Raw genomic sequence first — 19,564 nt, forward strand, 5'->3', positions numbered from 1 at the left:
TCATACTGTGTTTTGTATTAGTAAAATAACAATAACAACAACAATAATAATAATGTGTAATTTAGTCACACTACTTGTTACATTAAAACAAAGAGTTTCATGGCTCTCCCAGTTTGCTCTTGTTTAGAAAAGTCAGAAGACGCCACCTTGACATATCCCCAGTGATTTGGAGAAGGATGTGGGACTATTCAATTGCTCCTCCTCTTTTTTACATGTGTTTTCTCTCTTCTGCTGAAAAGTCCTCCCAGCTAAATTACTCACAGGCAGAAACTTTGCTGCAGTCAAACCTTGCTAACAACACACCTGGAATTGGCTTCTCTTAGCTGCTGCCATAATTTTATAATTATTGGTGAGTATTTTTGGTGATTCAAGATTGGAATCTTTGCGGACTAATTGTGGCCAAGGCTGGGGGTCTATTTGGGTGAATAATGCCAAATGGCAAATGTTACTTGAACAACAACTGTTCTCTGAATTATCATCTTATCTAGAACAAGAATACTGTACTGTAGTTCTGGGCATGTGAACTGATTAACATCTTTTTTCTAGCATATTAAAATAGACCCATAGCATTGAAGTAATTAATATATTTTCCCTGGCATTGTAAAATACTGTAGAAATAGTGTTCTGGTATAACTTGATGACCATGAATCAGCAGATCTGACAAGTAGGGCTGGAGAGTTGGGATATCTAAAAATAACTTGCAGTTTTGTTTTATCTTCACTTTATTTCTCTTGTTCTCTTCAGTTTGTGAATCCCTGTTGGAAAAAACCCTACAAGGCTATTGCTTTTAGTTCCTACTAGCATAGACCAACTAAGACAATGGATTTTGCATAAATATTGACTTACCATTCTACAATCATTGTAACACATCTGACTCCATTTGAGCTGAGCAGTTGGATTTTGGTATTTGGAGACAGTTGTCTGCCTGCTCCTCTTTGCAGACCATACTTATTTGAGCATAAAGGGATATTACAAAATGCTGTAGGTTTCCCGGGTTGATTGTCCTCAAGGTAAATTCTCAAGGGAGGTGAGAGAAGTGTGTTTTTCAAATGCACATTTAAGAAATTTAAGTGTTGGCTGATATAAAAGAAAGAAAAAAGACGAGTACGAAAACAGACTAGCTAAGGAAGAAGGGTGGGGGGATTTGCTACTGACAACAGGATTGTAAATTGTGAGAAAAATGGAAAGACTGTTCATATCTCTAGTCTAGCGTTTCTCAACCTGTGGTCGGGACCCCTGGGGAGGTCGCAAGGAGAGTGTCAGAGGGGTCACCAAAGATCATCAGAAAACACAGTATTTCCTGTTCATCATGGAGGTTCTGAGTGGGAAGTTTGGCCCAATTTTGTCGTTGATGGGGTTCAGAATGCTATTTGATTGTAGGTGAACTATAAATCCCAGCAACTACAATTCCTAAATGTCAAGATCTATTTTCTCCTAATTCCACCAGTGTTCACATTAGGGTATATTGAGTATTCATGTCAAGTTTGGTCCAGATCCATCATTGTTTGAGTCCACAGGGCTCTCTGGATGTAGGTAAACTACAATTCCAAAACTCAAGGTCAATGTCCACCAAATCCTTCCAGTATTTTCTGTTGGTCATGGGAGTTCTGTGTGCCAAGTTTGGTTCAATTCCATCCTTGGTGGAGTTCAGAATGTTCTATGATTGTAGGTGAACTCTAAATCCCAGCAACTACAACTCCCAAATGACAAAATCAACCCCCCCCCTCCCAATCCCACCAGTATTCAAATTTGGGCGTATAGGGTAATTGTGCCAAATTTGGTCCAGTGAATGAAAATACATCCTGAATCTCAGATATCTACATTGTGATTCAACGCAGTAGCAAAATTACAGTTGTGAAGTAACAACAAAAATAATTTTATGGTTGGGGTTCACCACAACACAAATAACTGTATTAAGGGATTGCAGCATTAGGAAGGTTGAGAAACACTGCTCTAATCTTGACTCCAGCCCACTCTTTGTCTCAGAGATCAGATTAAAAGTGCTGCGTACATTTGCTGTACACATAGAAATTCTAGATATGAAGAATCTCTTGATTTTTTGTTCAGAATAATATTTATTTAAAAGTGTTGTCTTCTGAATGCCTGTAAACCTTGAGTTCAAAGAGCCAAAATAAATCAATGACTGCAAAACAAGCAGAGCCATTTCAACACACATCTGTTGTATGTCAGCAATTAATGTCACTTCGGGTCACTTCTCGCCATGAAAATCAACATTATGTAGGACATCTACAAACAAAGTATTTTTAAAACAATTTAAGATATACAATTTAGTTTTTGGAGAGGGCAAATGGGACACCCGGGTGGTCTTGGGTCGTGGGAGATAGAAAGATGTAAGCAGAGTATTTCTTATGATTTTTTTTCAATGTCAGGAGTAACTTGGGAAACTGCAAGTCACTTCTGGTGTGAGAGAATTGGCCGTCTGCAAGGATGTTGCCCAGGGGAGGCCTGGATGTTTTAATAATAATAATAATAATAATAATAATAATAACTTCTTATCCCGCCACCATTTCCCTGAAGGGACTCGGGATGGCTTATAGACAGCACGAAGTGCCTAAAAACAAAACATAAAAGTGAACACAATATAAAATACAATAAAATACAGTAAATTACATATAAAAACAAAATTAAGACTCAATCAAGCTGCCATCCTCTAACCATGGCAGTAAATTACAGACTACACAATAATAACAACCATCCTGTGGGAGGCTTCTTAAATGTGCTCACATGAGAAGCAGGAGCTGACAGACGGAAGCTCACACTGCTCTCTGGATTCGAACCATCGACCTTTCGGTCAGCACTCCTGCTGGCACAAAGGTTTAACCCATTGTGCCACTGGGGGCTCCATTCCTTATGATGCATGTAATAGGTGTAGCTGAGGTGGGGCTAAAATAACACCATTGCTCCTGCCATAAGAGTTCCACTCTCCTACATTTTCTTTCAGTTCCAAAACATCTAGTGTCACAGTAACTTATTATTTCTGTTGAGCATATAGAAGCAGAGTTTCGACCCACCCACTGAGTATAATGGCAGGGTAGACCTGGCTCCCCAGTCCTGATGCCTACTGAAAATAGTTAAAACTAGAGTAGATTCATTGGTTCAGTTATAGAATAAGTCAATTTTTGGGTAAATCCCATGGATTTGATGGACCTTCTTTACTTGGGATGAATCATAATAATCCAGACCTAGTCCTCAATACTTCTTTGGACATGACTTTGAAGGTCAGATAACTAGAAAGTTGTGTTTTTTTTAAATGTAAGACTATTCTGGTAGTTCGGTTGTTGGATTGTTGTAGGTTTTTTGGGATGTAGGGCTATGTTCTAGAAGCATTCTCTCCTGACGTTTTGCCTGCATTTATGGCAGGAATGCTCAGAGGTTGGGAGGTCTGTTGGAAATTTAGGAAAATTGGGTTTATATATCTGTGGAAAGTCCAGGGTGGGAGAAAGAATTTTTGTCTGTTAGAGCTAGGTGTGAATGTTTCAATTGGCCACCTTGATTAGCATTTGATGGCCTGACAGTTTTTAGGCGTGGCTTGTTAGTGCCTAGGGGAATCCCTTGTTGAGAGGTGATTAGCTGTCCCTGATTGTTTCTCCTCTGGAGTTCCCCTTTGTTTGAGTTTTGTTCTTTATTTTATTTTTAGAATTTTAGAGTTTTTTTTAATACCGGTAGCCAGATTTTGTTCATTTTCATAGTTTCTACCTTTCTGTTGAAATTGTCCACATGCTTGTCAATTTCAGTGGCTTCTCTGTGTAGTCTGACATGGTGATTGTTAGAGTTGTCTAGCATTTCTGTGTTCTCAAATAATATGCTGTGTCCAGGTTGGTTCATCAGGTGCTCTGCTATGGCTGACCTCTCTGGTTGAAGTAGTCTGCAGTGCCTTTCATGTTCCTTGATTCGTGTTTGGGTGCTGCGAACCCCACTTCGTCCAAGATGAACTGAACCAACTAAACTGGGCTTTACAGGCCAATTAATACTTCACTACAGACATCGGAAGAGCTGCAAGACCAAGAACAAGTCACGAGAATAAAGACAATGATCCACACAGAGGGAAAGTGTTCTTGCCATACATCACTACTGATCGCATTGGGAAGCTGATGAAAAACACAACCTACAAACTATCTACAGACCCACCAAGAAAATTCAACAAATGCTACATTCAGCAAAAGACAAGAGGGACCCTCTCACTTCTGCAGGAGTCTACCATATACCATGCAGCTGTGGACAAGTCTACATAGGGACCACCAAACGCAGCAAGACCCAAACACGAATCAAGGAACATGAAAGGCACTGCAGACTACTTCAACCAGAGAAGTCAGCCATTGCAGAGCACCTGATGAACCACCTGGATATAGCATATTATTTGAGAACACAGAAATGCTGGTCCACTCGCACAACTGTCGTGTCAGGCTACACAGAGAAGCCATTGAAATCCACAAGCATGTGGACAATTTCAACAGAAAGGAAGAAACCGTGAAAATGAACAGAATCCGGCTACCAGTATTAAAAAAACCCTCTAAAATTATAACAGTAAATAAAGAACAAAACTCAAACACAATAGAACTCCAGAGAAGAAACTATCAGGAACAGCTAATCACCTCTCAACAAAGAATTCCCCCAGTGAGTAAGAAGCCACACCTAAAAACTGTCAGGCCATCTAATGCTAATCAAGGTGGTCAACTGAAACATCCACACCCAACTCCAACAGACAAGAGTTATTTCTTCCACCCCGGACTTTCCACATATATATAAAATCAATTTTCCTAGTTTCTAACAGACCTCACAACCTCTGAGGATGCCTGCCATAGATGCAGGCAAAACGTTAGGAGAGAATGCTTCTAGAACATGGTCATACAGCCCGAAAAACCTACAACAACCCAGTGATTCTGGCCATGAAAGCCTTCGACAATACATCGGTTGTTGTTTTCATTAAAGACTATTTTGCTAGAATGTGTTGTTGCTGCTGTGGTACTTGGCTAGCAATGCAAAACTAAATGTGCCCATGTTTTGGACATCTCTCTTCAGCCCTTTTGAATTAAATATGGGTTAAGGGAGAAATTCACAAAAACAAGCCTCCGGGCTTCCGCTTATTGGCTCTTCCTGAAAAGAGTCTGACATTAAGCAGATGTTCATTAGTGTCATTCGTAGATAATTCCGTGGTGAGGTTATATCTGAGCTAGACACGGCCTCAGTTTTCTCTCTCACAGACACACCCTTCTGTCTCTGTTGTTTTGTGCAGAAACAATGCACCAAGACATTTTTATAGCACTCCTAGATCATTGCGCATGAACAGCCAAGTCTGTGGGAACTTTGTTTTTAGTGATCATCTTTCAGCAGTAAGTCACATTCCAGTAGCTCATTTCTCCATTTATGGAAGCAATACAGCAGAGTATTATTCAATGCTTAAAAGAGGAATTACGATATGAGAACTATGGCCCCTTCTACACTGCCATTGGAAATCCTGATTATCTGCTTTGAACTGGCTTATATGGCAGTGCAGACTCATATAATCTGGTTCAAAGACAATAATGTGGATGATCTGTTTTAATAATCTGGATTATATGGCAGTGTAGAAGGGTCCTGTCCTGTTTCAAGTGTTTGGCTTGTAATTTTTTCTGATGGACCCCATTTCTTCCCATAAGAACCAGCACTTTTTAAAATTCTGGAATTAATTGGCAATTTTAAACTAGTCCAGATTTCTGTGATTCCTTTTGTCAATGGAGTTTCACATACTATTATCACAATGAATCCCAAGCTAACTGTGGTATTTTTTGGTGGTGTCTTGCTTACCACAGAAATGAACTGTCTCGTCTCCTCCTTCCTCAGGGCGGTTCCAGACAGGCAGTTATCCCAGGACTATTCGCGTTTTAAAAACGTGGATGTTCCTGGGGACCTGTCCACACCTACCCCATAAAGCACATGATTTATGGGGTGCGTGTACAGTTGCTCTTGCAGGACTGGCCCGCGAGAACATCTGGAAGCTCTAGCCCCTTCCCCAAAGCCCCCAAACCTCTTTGAAAAGTCAAGAAAACTTACCCAGCCTTCAGTACACTCTTGCAGCAGCTCTCCCAGCACACAGAAATTATGCACCAGTAGAGCTGGGCGGGGGGGGGGGGGGGAGAAAATCACTCCTCTCCCCCCACCCACTCTCCTGGCGCATCATTTCTACAAACTGTGGCTTCTTATTGCCTGGGGGTATCCTTTGTTGAAAGGTGATTAGTTTTCCCTGCTTGTTTCTTGTCTGGAGCTTCACTTGAAGCCACACCTTGAAAGCAGCTTGTCTGTTGGAGGTAGGTATGAATATGCTAATCAAGATGGCCAATTGAAATATTCACACCTACCTCCAACAGACAAGAGTTCTTTCTCCCACCCTGGAAATTCCACAGACATATAAACCCAATTTTCCTAGTTTCAAAAAGACCTCACAACCTCTGAGGATGCCTGCCATAGATGTGGGTGAAACGTCAGGAGAGAATGCTTCTGAAACATGGCCATACAACCCGAAAAACTTACAGCAACCCAACATGCTTACTGCTTAGAATTCCTACCACATGCTGTTTGGCATCATTTGGAATATAAGATATGATCGGAGCTTACCAGTCCTTTCTTGGAATAGGAAGGGTGGTATGTGATTATCCCATAAAGATTTGAACATGTTCAGGGAAATTTTGAATTGTTGGAGGATATTTTATTTATCTATTTTGTATCAAAAACATTGCATAAATTAGTATCGAACTGATAGAAATAGAAGGAGCACAAGTGGCTAAACATCTTTTGACCAATAATGGGCAACAGTGACTGCACTGTCTGTAGCCTCAAACAATTCTTGCTCTGTATATGAGGCAGACAAGCATACAGATGCATAGTTGTCTGTTCTGCTCCACAGTCCCACAAGGTGGGGGAATTCTTTTAGGTAGTTCCATTTTACCAGGTTGTCTTTTGATCTGCCCACTCCACAATCTATTCAGGGACTTCCAAGTTGCCCATTCTTGATTTGCCCCTGGAGGTAGACCCTCATCCGATTGAGATTTCCTAGCTTAGCTCCCCAGGGGGATACTCTTGCTGGGGAAATGTTAAGAAGAGTGGTGGTTCTCATGAAGCTTTTCCTTGATTTGAGTCTACTGGGAGGAGGCTGATAGCCATGCAGTGGGTGGCTTTCACAGTGTTCAACCTTATTTCTCTCACAGCAGCAACTTCCTGTTGCACATCAGGGGAGGCAATTCCAGCTAGCTTGTAGAGTTTATCAACAGGTGTAGGTTTAAGACATCCTGTGATTATTCTGCATGTTTCATTCAATGCTATGTTTACCTGCCTCATGTAGGTAGACTTGTGCCAAGCAGGGCAGCCAGGTGGGAGTATATGAACGGAAGGCTCCTGTTTTATGCTGCAACCCATCTATCCGTCCTTATGTGTGTTTGTATATTTGTTTTTGCAGACACATTGGTCCACAGGATTTCCTTGACTGAAAAGTGATCTTTTCCCATCACAACCACCACCCAATCACCATGAAGGCATTTCTGGGACTCCTTCTCTTCTCTGTTTTCCTGGCTACAGGTATTGCGTGATGCCTCTCACTGGAGAAGGGATCAGTTTTGTTCTGTTACGGTCAAACAATGCTGCATGTGCAGCAGAGTTACAGCATTTTGATACCACTTCAGCTGCCCCTCCTTCATCCCGCAGAACTCTAGGATCTGTTGTTTCATGATATATTTATAATTTTTTTTGCATCTGTAGTTCAGGGGTGCATAAGAGCTCTCTAGAAGAAGCTTTTCCAAATCACAGCTCTCAAGACTCCACATGTTTGAGCCAGAACAATTAAATGGGTATTGATCGAACTAATATAATAGTGTAGGGCAAATGTACTCTGAAATTTGGCATTGGTTGATTTCTGTGAGAACCTGTTAGAGTTGGTCAAAGATGGAGAAAGGTTTTGCTGAAGGCAGGCACACAAAATGAAGAGGGTTCAAAGGTAATCTAGGGCAAATGTGGCCCGCCATGTGAACACACAGCATCAATTATCTGTTCCCATTGATGATACATGCTAGGGATGATGGAAGTTATAAGCTATAAATATTGGGAAGGAACCGTTTCTGAACTGTGATCTAGACATATCTGAGTCAAGATGTGTTAGATCAGTGGTTCTCAATCTGTGGGTCCCCAGATGTTTTGGCCTCTAACTCCCAGAAATCCCGACAGCTGGTAAACTGGCTGGGATTTCTGGGAGCTGTTGGTCAAAACACCTGAAGACTCAAAGGTTCAAAACCACTAGTTTAGATCTTGCTCCATTTCTATTAGTGTTGCTCATTTTGTCAGATACCAGCACCAGACAATATTCCCTGATCCCTAGTCAGCTCAAGACTGGTTGATACATGTGAGGCAGACCTATATGAACCTCAACTATATGAACCTATATGAACCTCAACTTTCATGAAAAGATTTGGGATCATGTCAAATTCCCTTTTCTGGTAAGACTTGAGGCAGGCCTTATATAACAACTGGGACTGTGGCGTAGCTGGCTGGGAGTCAGATGCATTAGATCACTATTAACCAAAAGGTCATGAGTTCGAAGCAAGCCCAGGTCGGAGTGAGCTTCCGACCATTGTGTACCTCGTTGTCGACCTTTGCAGCCCAAAAGACAGTTTCATCTGTCAAGTAGGAAATTTAGGTACCGCTTATGCAGGAAGGCTAATTTAACTAACTTACAACGCCTTAAAAATCTCCAGCAAGCATGCAAAGAATGAGGAAGTACTCCATCAGTGTCAGAAATGGATGGTGAAGCAACAGCTCCCCTGGTGTCCAGAATACCCTCAATGTTAAATGGCCTCTGTGTGTCTGTCTATATATGTTGTGTTTCTATGGCATTGAATGTTTGACATGTATATGTATATTGTAATCCACCCTGAGTCCCCTGCGGGGTGAGAAGGGCGGAATATAAATACTATAAATAAATAAGTAAATAAGAAGAATTGACAGCAGCACAAACTCACAATAGGAAGACCCTTGTTTGTGACCATTTTGCTGTGGATCTAGTGCTATGGCGTGAGTTTATTAGTAGGATTGCCAAAGAGAAAACTGGTGAGGTTTCTTATACCTTAAATGGCTACACGGAAAAAGTATTGTGTGTTGCCAGCTTGAGTAGCAACCAACATTTGCTGAATTTCCCTCTTGCATGCAACCCTTAAAGGTATAGGAAACCTCTAAGGGTTTTCACTCTGGCAAACCCTAGTTATAGGCAAGAAGCAGCTGAGGCACAATTTGAAGTTGTTCTGCATGGCTAACTGGGAAGGAAGAAGAGAAGCAATATCCCACCCATGATCTTGTAGGTGTCCCCTACTGTTCCCAGCATTACTTGCAACTATTTCTCTGCATATCAAATGCTTGGTTGTTGGTCTATGTTTCCTCCCTTTGAGATATCAGTTGAGCAAAGGTGCTTGGAACACATACAGCTCAGATAGAATAAGGCAAGTATGAAATACAGACACCAGAAGCAAACTCAGTCCCACTCTCTGGGTGAAAGACACCCCAAACACTCTGGAAACATGGAGCTAGATTTTAATTACTTTTCTATGCATGCCTCTGCCATGATTTCCATGGGTGTGCCTTGGCTCCTTGATTTGTTCATCTCCAAACAGCTAATGACCCACACAACTTATCTCTCTTCATTGTGAATTACAACAGCCCATTGGGAATACATCATACATTAGACTTCAAACTACAGGAAAGTAGATTCCACCTGAACATTAGGAAGAACTTCCTGACTGTGAGAACTGTTCAGCAATGGAACTCTCTGCCCCGGAGTGTGGTGGAGGCTCCTTCTTTGGAAGCTTTTAAACAGAGGTTGGATGACCATCTGTCGGGGGTGCTTTGAATGAGATTATTCTGCTTCTTGGCAGGGGGTTGGACTAGATGGCCCACGAGGTCCCTTCCAACTCTGACGATGCTAGATGGATTATGGATTTATGAATTGGTGAACATTGACCACAAGATGATTTTATTGCTGCTATTGTATTGTTTTGATTGTTTTAACTAGTTATAACTGTTGACGTTATATTGTAATTTGTAATTTGTATATTGTATTTTGTGAATTGTTGGGCATCGAATTGTGCCTTTTGTAAGCCGCCCTGAGTCCCCCCTAGGGGCTTGAGAAGGGCGGGGTAGAAGCACCCCAAATAATAATAATAATAATAATAATAATAATAATAATAATAATATCTCAATGATTCTATGACATCTACTCACACCAAACCAAGAAATACAGGATCTTGCGTGAAAATGGAGAGAACCCCTATACCTTTACAGTGGTGCCAAAGAGGGAATTCAATAGCATGACACCTGTTGAAATTCTTTCTTTTCTACATCATTCAAGGTGCAACCCTACGCACAGTCCTAATGCTGGATTTCAGCCCTAGGCATAGTTTGTCTCCCACAGGATAGGACAACTGGAGATTCACAAAACCTTTGAGTGGAGATTATGAGATCAGATTCTATGGTCAACTTTTGCTGGATGTTCTACCAGTTGATCATAGGCATTCTTGGAAAGAATATTTCTCTAGGCATTTTCTAGATCTTCCATCTTTTTGTATGTGTCAGGAGCGACTTGAGAAACTGCAAGTGTGAGAGAATTGGCCGTCTGCAAGGACGTTGCCCAGGGGACGCCCAGATGTTTTACCATCCTGTGATTCTATGGTATGCTTCATCAAGAAACCCAAGATATAGATAATTTCAGGCAAGAAAACTAGCTCCATTGTATGTGAAAATGGTTTACATGAAGGACCCTGAAAGGGAATACTAGGATATGTAGATCTACTGTAGTTTTAAATTAATGCACCAAGGTAGTGACTGACTTTATCTCATATTGACAATGACATGTCATTCCCCCTCTCCCACTTTTTAGGTGCTGGGTTGCATTGTGAAACATGTTTTGCAGCAGGTGACACTTGTTCTGGCAAGCAAGAAGCATGTCCTTCTAGTTCAGATGTCTGCATCGCTATGGTGACTGAAACGAAATCAGGTGAGTTGAGGGGATTTCCCAGGTCATAAAGTCCAAAATTTGATTGGTTTCTTAAACCTCCTCCTATGGAAATAGCTCGCTAATTTTGTCCAGTATGGAGCATCCTTATTCAGTTCAAGGTCAGGGAAGCAAAATGGTACGTGTAATGCTGATGCTTACAAGGGTGAGCACATTATGGTGCATTCCAGGGTGCTTTGAGCTGCACAATCGGCTACTTCAGCACTAGGTTAGTGTAGCACAATGAACACCCACAAAGACTTGGGACCTCATCAGACCATCACATGACACAAGGCAACTTCTGGTGGTTGCCTATGAGAACAGAGCCTCCCTGGATGGTCTTAAGCTCCTAGATAGTTCATAGAAGGAGAAATGTTTGCAAAGGTAAGCTGGGCCAGAACCAATTAGAGCTTTATAGGCTAAAGCTAGCACTTTGAATTGTGCCCAGTAGCAGATTGGCAGTCAGTGGAGCTGGTGTAACAGTGGAGTTGTGTTCTCCCTGTACCCTGTTCCAGTGAGCAGTCTTGCTGCCACCTGTTCAGGACCTGAACAGCCTCCTTAGCAGTAGGTGGAAAGAAGTAATAGCATCTACACTACAGAAGCCCTCTTCCCTGCAGTAATAGCAGGAAGGTCCTTAGATAACATGGTTGTGTTGTGATTGTTCCTTAAAGTTTTGCTAGATACCTTGTAGCACAGTAGGGAAAGGATGGGGTAGAAAGTGCATGGATGAATTGATTTGGTTCACAGTAAATACGGTAAAGGTAAAACTTTTCCCCTGACATTAAGTCCAGCTGTGTCCAACTCTGGGGGTTGGTGCTCATCTCCATTTCCAAGTCAAAGAGCCAGCATTATCCATAGATACCTCCAAGGTCATGTGGCCAGCATGACTGCATGGAGCACTATTACCTTCCCACCGGAGCAGTACCTATTGATCTACTCACATTTGCATGTTTTCAAACTGCTAGGTTGGCAGAAGCTGGGACTAACAGTGGTAGCTCACCCCCGCTCTCTGGATTTGAACCTGCGACCTTTCAGTCAGCAAGTTCAGCAGCTCAGTGGTTTAACCCACGGCGCTATAAGCCTGGATTATATTGTCCATCTCTCTCTCTCTCTCTCTCTCTCTTGTTACATCTAGGAGGAGCAGGCTTTACAACTGCTGTGAAGGGATGTAACCAGAAATCTGAGTGTCGAAGATTACAGGGAGAAGTGGGGAAGCCTGTTTCTGCACAATTTATGAACCTTCAAGCTGGATCTGTTATTAAAAGTGTGGTGTGCAACAAGGCCTCCGCCTCTTCTACATCCCTCCTGTTGGCCATCTTTACTCTCCTGCTGAAGAAGTTCCTCTTCTAAAGCATCTTGCATCTGAGTCAGCTAGGAAAAGCTACTCTTTATCATCTGCATGTGTGCAGTTTTCTTTGAAGCTTTCAGTGTTATGCTTATCACTTACATTTTACTCAATGGGGGTAAAATAAAAATCAAATTATAAAAAATGAAATTCAGTTATTGTCTGCTACTGTTCATTTAGGGGTGAGAGGCAAGAAATATAATATAATATATGGAAATAATTTACTCCTCCTACTCCAATTGGCTTGATATTAGATGCAAAAATGTATATGTTCATCAAATTATAGGATCACAGATTTGGAGGAGACCACAAGGGTCATCCAGTCCAACCCCAGAACGTCCAGTTCAACCCCCTATCATGCAGGAACATAGAATCAAAGCTGCCTCAACAGATAACCATCCAGCCTGTGCCCAAAAACCTCTAGAGAAAGAGACTCAGCCATGCTTTGAGGCAGATTTGGGCAACTATGCAATGCCTAAACTGTGATTCCCAAATGAATTTGTCTGATCTGAAAATAGGCCTGGATTGTTTGGATTTGTTCCAGGACCAAGGTGTAATGAAATAGGTCTTGCTGTTTTCTTAGGCCATGTTTCAGGCATTCAGCAATGTTGGTTGTGTAAGAAATAATTCTAATGATACATGTGTGTGTGTGTGTGTGTGTGTTTGTGGGATTAACATAACTAAAAAAAACCACTGGACAAATTGACACCAAATTTGGACACAATACACATATCAGGCCAACGAGTGACCATCACTCATAAAAACACTGAAAAACACAGCAGAAGAGACTTAAAAATAAATAATACATTAGAATGCATGTGCAAAACCACATATATACACATATGCACAAATATATACACACATATACACACACAAAACACATATAGACTGGGTCACAGCAACGGGTGGCAGGGGACAACTAGTTTATACACTCACACTCAGTAGAATAGGGATAAATAGAAATGATATAATAATCTAAAGAGAAGGAGTTTCCATTAAAAGCGCCTTTAGTCTGTTACCTATGATAGAGAATAGTTGACAGGTTATAGGAATGGCAAATGTTACACAGGCATCCCACAGAAATAATAATTGATATTCAAAACAGGCAAAACAAAGGAAGAAATTAGAGTTGAATAAAAGTAGGCTGTTAATGCTGGAAGAATTGAAGACTTAAAGACTGATGAGATTGGTCACATAGAATTGAGATAATTAAAATCAAATTGGGGAGTGGGGAGGAGATAAATGTGCAGCTTTGCCAAAGGACACTGATGAAACTCAAGATACAGCAGTGAGCTGGCTCTGTGTTAGCGGAAATGTGATTGGTCAAAGGCTCTTTTGACAATGCTCCTGACATGATCCAAGAGGGATGCATCATGGAGAAAGGGGGGGTTTCGATGTGAACTTCACTGTATTGTGTATTATTTTGTAAAACACACCTACCTGCAGGTAATTTTATAAAATTTGCTGCTTCACCAACATTTTCTCGTCTAGAGTTTTATTAATCATAGGCTCTAAGGGGCCAGTTATAACAGTTGGATCAAGATCTCATTCAAAGTCATTGGCAAAGGAAATCAATGTTCTTATTTTTGAGGTTTTTAGGAAGCTGGTTTAGTCCTGGAAACTGCTGGGATTCCAGTGACTGGCTTTGATTCTCACCTCCACGTACCTCAGCCATGAAGACTAAAATCCAAAGTTGTGACAAAATGAAAATGATGCATAGCTCACTTTTGATCAGCTTACAGACTGCCTTCCAAAGAAAGGAAATATGCCACATAGATGATCAATAAAGAACAAGTAGTTTACTCTTCATAATTCAGAACAGCATATTTACAATCATATGATCAGTTGCATCGACTCACATAATGCCCTTTTATGAGATATTTAAAATGGTCTTTCTCCATGTGGATAAACTCCTTCAAGCAGCTCATGAAGCAAGAACACACTCCAAAACTCTCTCTGTGCTTCACTCTCTGCTTTTCTCCAAGCACCTGCATAGCTCAAGCCTGATAAAAGTAACAGTACCCAAAAGTCCCAGGCTCAGCTGGCTCCCCAGGCATAGCTCAACCAATCAGCTTCCTGCATCTTATTTTACAGTTGACTCAACAAACACTTAACTGATTTCTTACATGCTCCAACAAGATGCAGAGCCATAACTTGAGGTGCATCTACACTGTAGAATTAATGCACTCTGACATCATTTTGATGCTATGGAATCTTAGGATTTGTAGTTTGGTGAGGCACCAGCAGAGAAGGCTAAAGAACTTTTAAAACTACAGCATCCATGATTCCATAGCATTGAGTTTTCTTGGCTAGATTTATTCATAAAACATTTTCCATTGCCTCTCTCTAAGAACGTGACTTGCCCAAAGTCATAGTAGGTTTCCAGGGCTTTTGGGGGATCCAATTTTTTAAGAGTCATACTCTAACTCTTGAACCACCACACCAAGATGTCTCCCAAAGAAGAGGCAAATGGGCTTCAAAGGTAATGACATTTGCTCCTTTGGGGTGGCCAAACGAAAGTGTTGCTTCGGACTTTGGATTGTGTTTTACTTTTTTTTCAAAATCAAAGCCCATACTGTAACTTTGGGATGACCAGTTTCCAAGCAGATTTATATTTCATAAGATTGTTAATGTCCCAGATGGATAATAATGCTTGAAGCAAACCAGATGATTGAACACAAGTTGGACTCTGTCTGTGGATTCAAATGAGACAACCTGTTCTGTCGCATGCTGGGCCTGTAAATAGTTGTCTTTAAAACAGGACGTGCAACCTTTGCCCAACGGGAAGCCAGGGGGCCCAAAGAGAAGTTCTCAGAGGTTTCCACCACAAACAGTCTTTAGATGGCTTGAGAAGTACAACAAAGTCTTTTATTAATGAACAATCAAACAGAAACGTCTCTTGTCTTCAGTAAAGTTAAGCAAATGATTCCAAACTTTTAGGTAACTGGTGAATTCCTAATCTTAGGTAACTGGTGAATTCCTAAGGCAACTGTCTTCAATAACTTCTTCTTTAAAGGAAAATCCCCTTTTTAACTTCTCCCAGGCTGACTGTAATCTAACCCTTACTGATGTGGACTCCGCTACCGAGTCGAACTGCGTCTTGAACACCGAGTGGACCTACCAGCAAGGCAGTAGATGTTCTCCAGCTGGAGTTCTTTAGTCTTTAGGGCTGTTTTCCTGGAAATTCTTTCCCTGGAAAATTCTTAAAGGTTGAAGCTTTTGTACAGGGGAAGTTTACACACGTCCTGTACATTGGTTAACCTTGCTGAGACTAACTAAAAAATGGCTCCCTTCCCTTCCCAGTTGCCCTGAGCAAGGGGCGGGACCAAAACTTAACGATGATGGACAGGTGACTTGCCCTATCACTGCAACCAAAGGAAGCCACCTATCTGCAGAGTCCCTGAAACCCAGGGTGCGAGCAAATATTAAACACAAAGCCAATAAAATTGGAGCTCCTGGTACAGCTGTACCAGAACACAACCATTAGAACAATGTTTCTCAACCTTCCTAATGCCACGACCCCTTAATACAGTTCCTCATGTTGAGGTGACCTCCAACCATACAATTATTTTTGTTGTTACTTCGTAACTGTAATTTTGCTACAGTTATGAATTGTCATGTAAATATCTGATATGCAGGATATATTTTCTTTCACTGGACCAAATTTGGCACAAATATTTGATATGACCAAATTTGAATACTGGTAGAGTTGGGTGGGGATTGATTTTGTCATTTGAGAGTTGCAGTTGCTGGGAGTTATAGTTCACCTACAATCAAAAAGCATTCTGAACTCCACCAACAATGGAACTGAACCAAACTTGGAACAACGAACTCCCATGACTAAAAGAAAATGCTGGAAAGGTCTGGTGGGCATTGACCTTGAGTTTTGGAGTTGTAGTTCACCTATACCTGGAGAGCACTGTGGACTCAATCAGTGATGGATTTGGACCAAACTTGGCACAGATACTCAATATGCCCAAATGTGAACACTAGTTGAGTTTGGGGAAAACAGACCTAGACATTTGGTTGTAGTTACTTGGATTTGTAGTTTACCTACAAGCAAATAGCATTCTGAACCCAACCAATGAGAGAATTGGGCTAACCATCCTGCACAGAACCCCAATGACCAACAGAAAAGACTGTATTTTCTGATGGTTTTTGGCGACCCCTCTAACACTCCCTCGTGACCTCCCCCGGGGGTCCCAACCCCCAGGTTGATAAACACTGCATTAGAACATGGAAAAGGGACATCGTTTCCTCTGTGTTCTCAACCCTTAACATTCACACTTTGCCTGTATTTTTCCTATACAGTTGAGTCTCGCTTATCTAACACAAATGGGCCAGCAGAACCTTGAATAAGCAAAAATGTTTGATAATAAAGAGAGGTTAAGGAAAAGCCTATTAAACATCAAATTACATTATGATTTTACAAATTAAACACCAAAACATCATGTTTTACAACAAATTGACAGAAAAAGCAGGTCAATACATGGTAACGTTATGTAGTAATTACTGTATTTACGAATTTAGCACCAGAACATTGCAATGTATTGAAACAGCTGTGGATCTGAACGGGAGGCAAACTGCGTTGGATAATACAGAATGTTGGATGAGAGAAGGTTGGATCAGGGAGACTCTACTGTATATATTTTAAATGAAGCAAATGTTGTATGCAGAAATTTAAAAAAGATATCCCTTTTTCATGATATTACCACCAAGTCTAGAGTAAATTCATGGAGAAGGGCAGTGAATCCACACTCAATATCACTCAACCCTCCTGGTGCTGTGGTTTAAAGATGGGTGTGGAAAGATTTGCCTTTTAGTGTGGGTTTGTATCTGTATTACACAAGTTCCTATTACACAAAAAGCAGAAGTGTATATTGGTCCATTATTTATTTGATTTACAACCCACTGTCTCCAAGGGCTGGGATGCAAGGTATTTCCCAACATTATTAGGTAAAGATAAGTTTGCAATAAGAAGCCCAACATTGTGTCAGATACTTTGCATTATACACATGGATGATTTGTGTGTGCAGATACTCTGCACACACAGCTCTCATCTTTTGGTTTTAGGCAGCTAGGTTCTTCAGTGCAACTCTATGATTATTTTGAGACTGGGGGTTTGCTACTATTAGTAGTTTTGCACATCCACACAAAGTCTGGATTCTGAGGTTATACGATATTGTGTAAATGTTCTATCTTTGGACAATAAAGGAACTGATGCTGTATAGTGGATAAACTATGTATTTTATAGAACTATATTTTAATATGGATATTTAGAAAACAATCGCAATATTTGTGTGGTTTGACTGTGCTGTGACCCCCCTCGAGCTACGAGGAGAGGTGGATAAGAAATAAAATTGTTAGGTTCTTGTGGGTTTTTTCGGGCTATAGGGCCATGTTCTAGAGGCATTTCTCCTGACGTTTCGCCTGCATCTATGGCAAGCATCCTCAGAGGTAGCCACGAGGTAAAGATGAAGATCCACCCAGAGGAAAAGTGTTCCTGCCATACATCAAGGGAACCACTGACCGCGTAGGGAAGCTGATGAGGAAACACAACATACAAACAATCTACAAACCCACCAAGAAAATCCAACAAATGCTATGTTCAGCAAAGGACAAGAGGGATCCTCTCACCTCTGCAGGAGTCTACCGTGTACCATGCAGCTGTGGACAAGTCTACATAGGGACCACCAAACGCAGTGCCCAGACACGCATCAAGGAACATGAAAGGCACTGCAGACTACTTCAACCAGAGAAGTCAGCCATAGCAGAGCACCTGAGGAACCAGCCTGGACACAGCAGATTATTTGAGAACACAGAAATGCTGGACCACACCAACAACCACCATGTCAGACTACACAGAGAAGCCATTGAAATCCACAAGCATGTGGACAATTTCAACAGAAAGGAAGAGACCATGAAAATGAACAAAATCTGGCTGCCAGTATTAAAAAACTCTAAAATTACAACAGCAAAACAACAGAGAGGAAACAACCAGGCACATCTTAACACCTCTCAACAAAAGATTTTCCCAGGCTCAGGCAAGCCTTCAAATGCTAATGAAGGTGGTCAGCTGAAACATTCACACCTAGTTTCAGCAAGGAAGAGCTGCTTGCCCCACCCCAGCCATTCCACAGACATATAAACCCATTGTCCTATGTCCAACAGACCTCACTACCTCTGAGGATGCTTGCCATAGATGCAGGCGAAACGTCAGGAGAAATGCCTCTAGAACATGGCCCTATAGCCCGAAAAAACCCACAAGAACCTAGCGATTCCAGCCATGAAAGCCTTCGACAATACAATAAAATTGTTGTTTCTGTTTCCTATAAAAAGACAGCTACTGATACAAGGCGTGTCATCTTCCTTTTTTCTTTAATGTGGACTCATTTGTGGTTGATTGAGTGGAGCTGAGTGTACAGTTAAAATGCATTTAAAAACACAAAGTTTTTTTAAAACTTGGCATTATGCTAAATGTCCTTTGACTAGAAGCTGGCCACTTGGAGTTACTCTGGTGTTGCTGTGAGAAGGTCCTCCCTATTGTGTATATGGCAGAGCTCAGGTTGCATTGTAGTAGGTGGTTTATGGTTTGCTCTTCTCCACACTTGCATGTCATGGATTCCACTTTGTAGCCCCATTTCTTAAGATTGGCTCTGCAACTTGTGGTGCCAGAGTACAGCCTGTTCAGCACCTTCCAGGTTGCCCAATCTTCTGTGTGGCCAGGAGGGAGTTTCTCATCTGGTCTCAGCCACTGATTAAGGTGATGGGTTTTAACCTGCCACTTTTGGATTCTTACTTGCTGAGGTGTTCCTGTGAGTATTTCTCTCAATCTTGGGAGGCTGTTACTTCATTTAAGCTGTTGGCATGCTGGCTGATGACTGAACAGAGGATGGGTCAAAGATGTCACTGCCTTGGTCCTTTCATTATTGGTTACTACTTCCCGACGAATGTCAGATGACACAATACTAGCTAAATATAAATAAATATTTGTGCAGTTGCATAAGAAGGAAGGAGAGAAATATACATGGATTCTGGGATGACAAATTGTCTGGATGGTAAAAAAAAAAACCATGGGAATTTATAAAATTCAAAAGTGGAAGAAAATGTGCCCCATCCGTTTTCAAAGCCAAGCAAATGTCTAGCTTCGGAGTTACAAGCTTTGCCTTGTAACTGTTCTGTGCATTCCATGATTG

At 41.3% G+C, this 19,564-nt stretch overlaps 1 protein-coding gene across 1 annotated transcript; it reads left to right on the top strand.

Moving 5' to 3' along the window:
* Nucleotides 1–216: 216 nt before the first annotated feature.
* LOC132780181 (phospholipase A2 inhibitor and Ly6/PLAUR domain-containing protein-like) lies at nucleotides 217–13,846 on the top strand. The gene is made up of 4 exons (XM_060783747.2): nucleotides 217–349; nucleotides 7,451–7,569; nucleotides 10,910–11,026; nucleotides 12,159–13,846. Exons 2-4 carry the CDS (start codon nucleotides 7,521–7,523, stop codon nucleotides 12,371–12,373), a joined length of 381 nt encoding a protein of 126 aa, XP_060639730.2. The 5' UTR covers nucleotides 217–349; nucleotides 7,451–7,520; the 3' UTR covers nucleotides 12,374–13,846.
* Nucleotides 13,847–19,564: the final 5,718 nt, after the last annotated feature.

This window comes from Anolis sagrei, chromosome X (assembly GCF_037176765.1).
Source record: "Anolis sagrei isolate rAnoSag1 chromosome X, rAnoSag1.mat, whole genome shotgun sequence".
In the NCBI taxonomy this organism is placed as follows: domain Eukaryota; kingdom Metazoa; phylum Chordata; class Lepidosauria; order Squamata; family Dactyloidae; genus Anolis; species Anolis sagrei.

Coding starts and splice junctions, on each gene's coding strand:
- LOC132780181 (XM_060783747.2), top strand. CDS start 7,521: ATGAAGGCATTTCTGGGACTCCTTCTCTTCTCTGTTTTCCTGGCTACA. Junction 7,570..10,909: donor CTCTGTTTTCCTGGCTACAG/GTATTGCGTGAT, acceptor CCCACTTTTTAG/GTGCTGGGTTGCATTGTGAA. Junction 11,027..12,158: donor GGTGACTGAAACGAAATCAG/GTGAGTTGAGGG, acceptor TGTTACATCTAG/GAGGAGCAGGCTTTACAACT.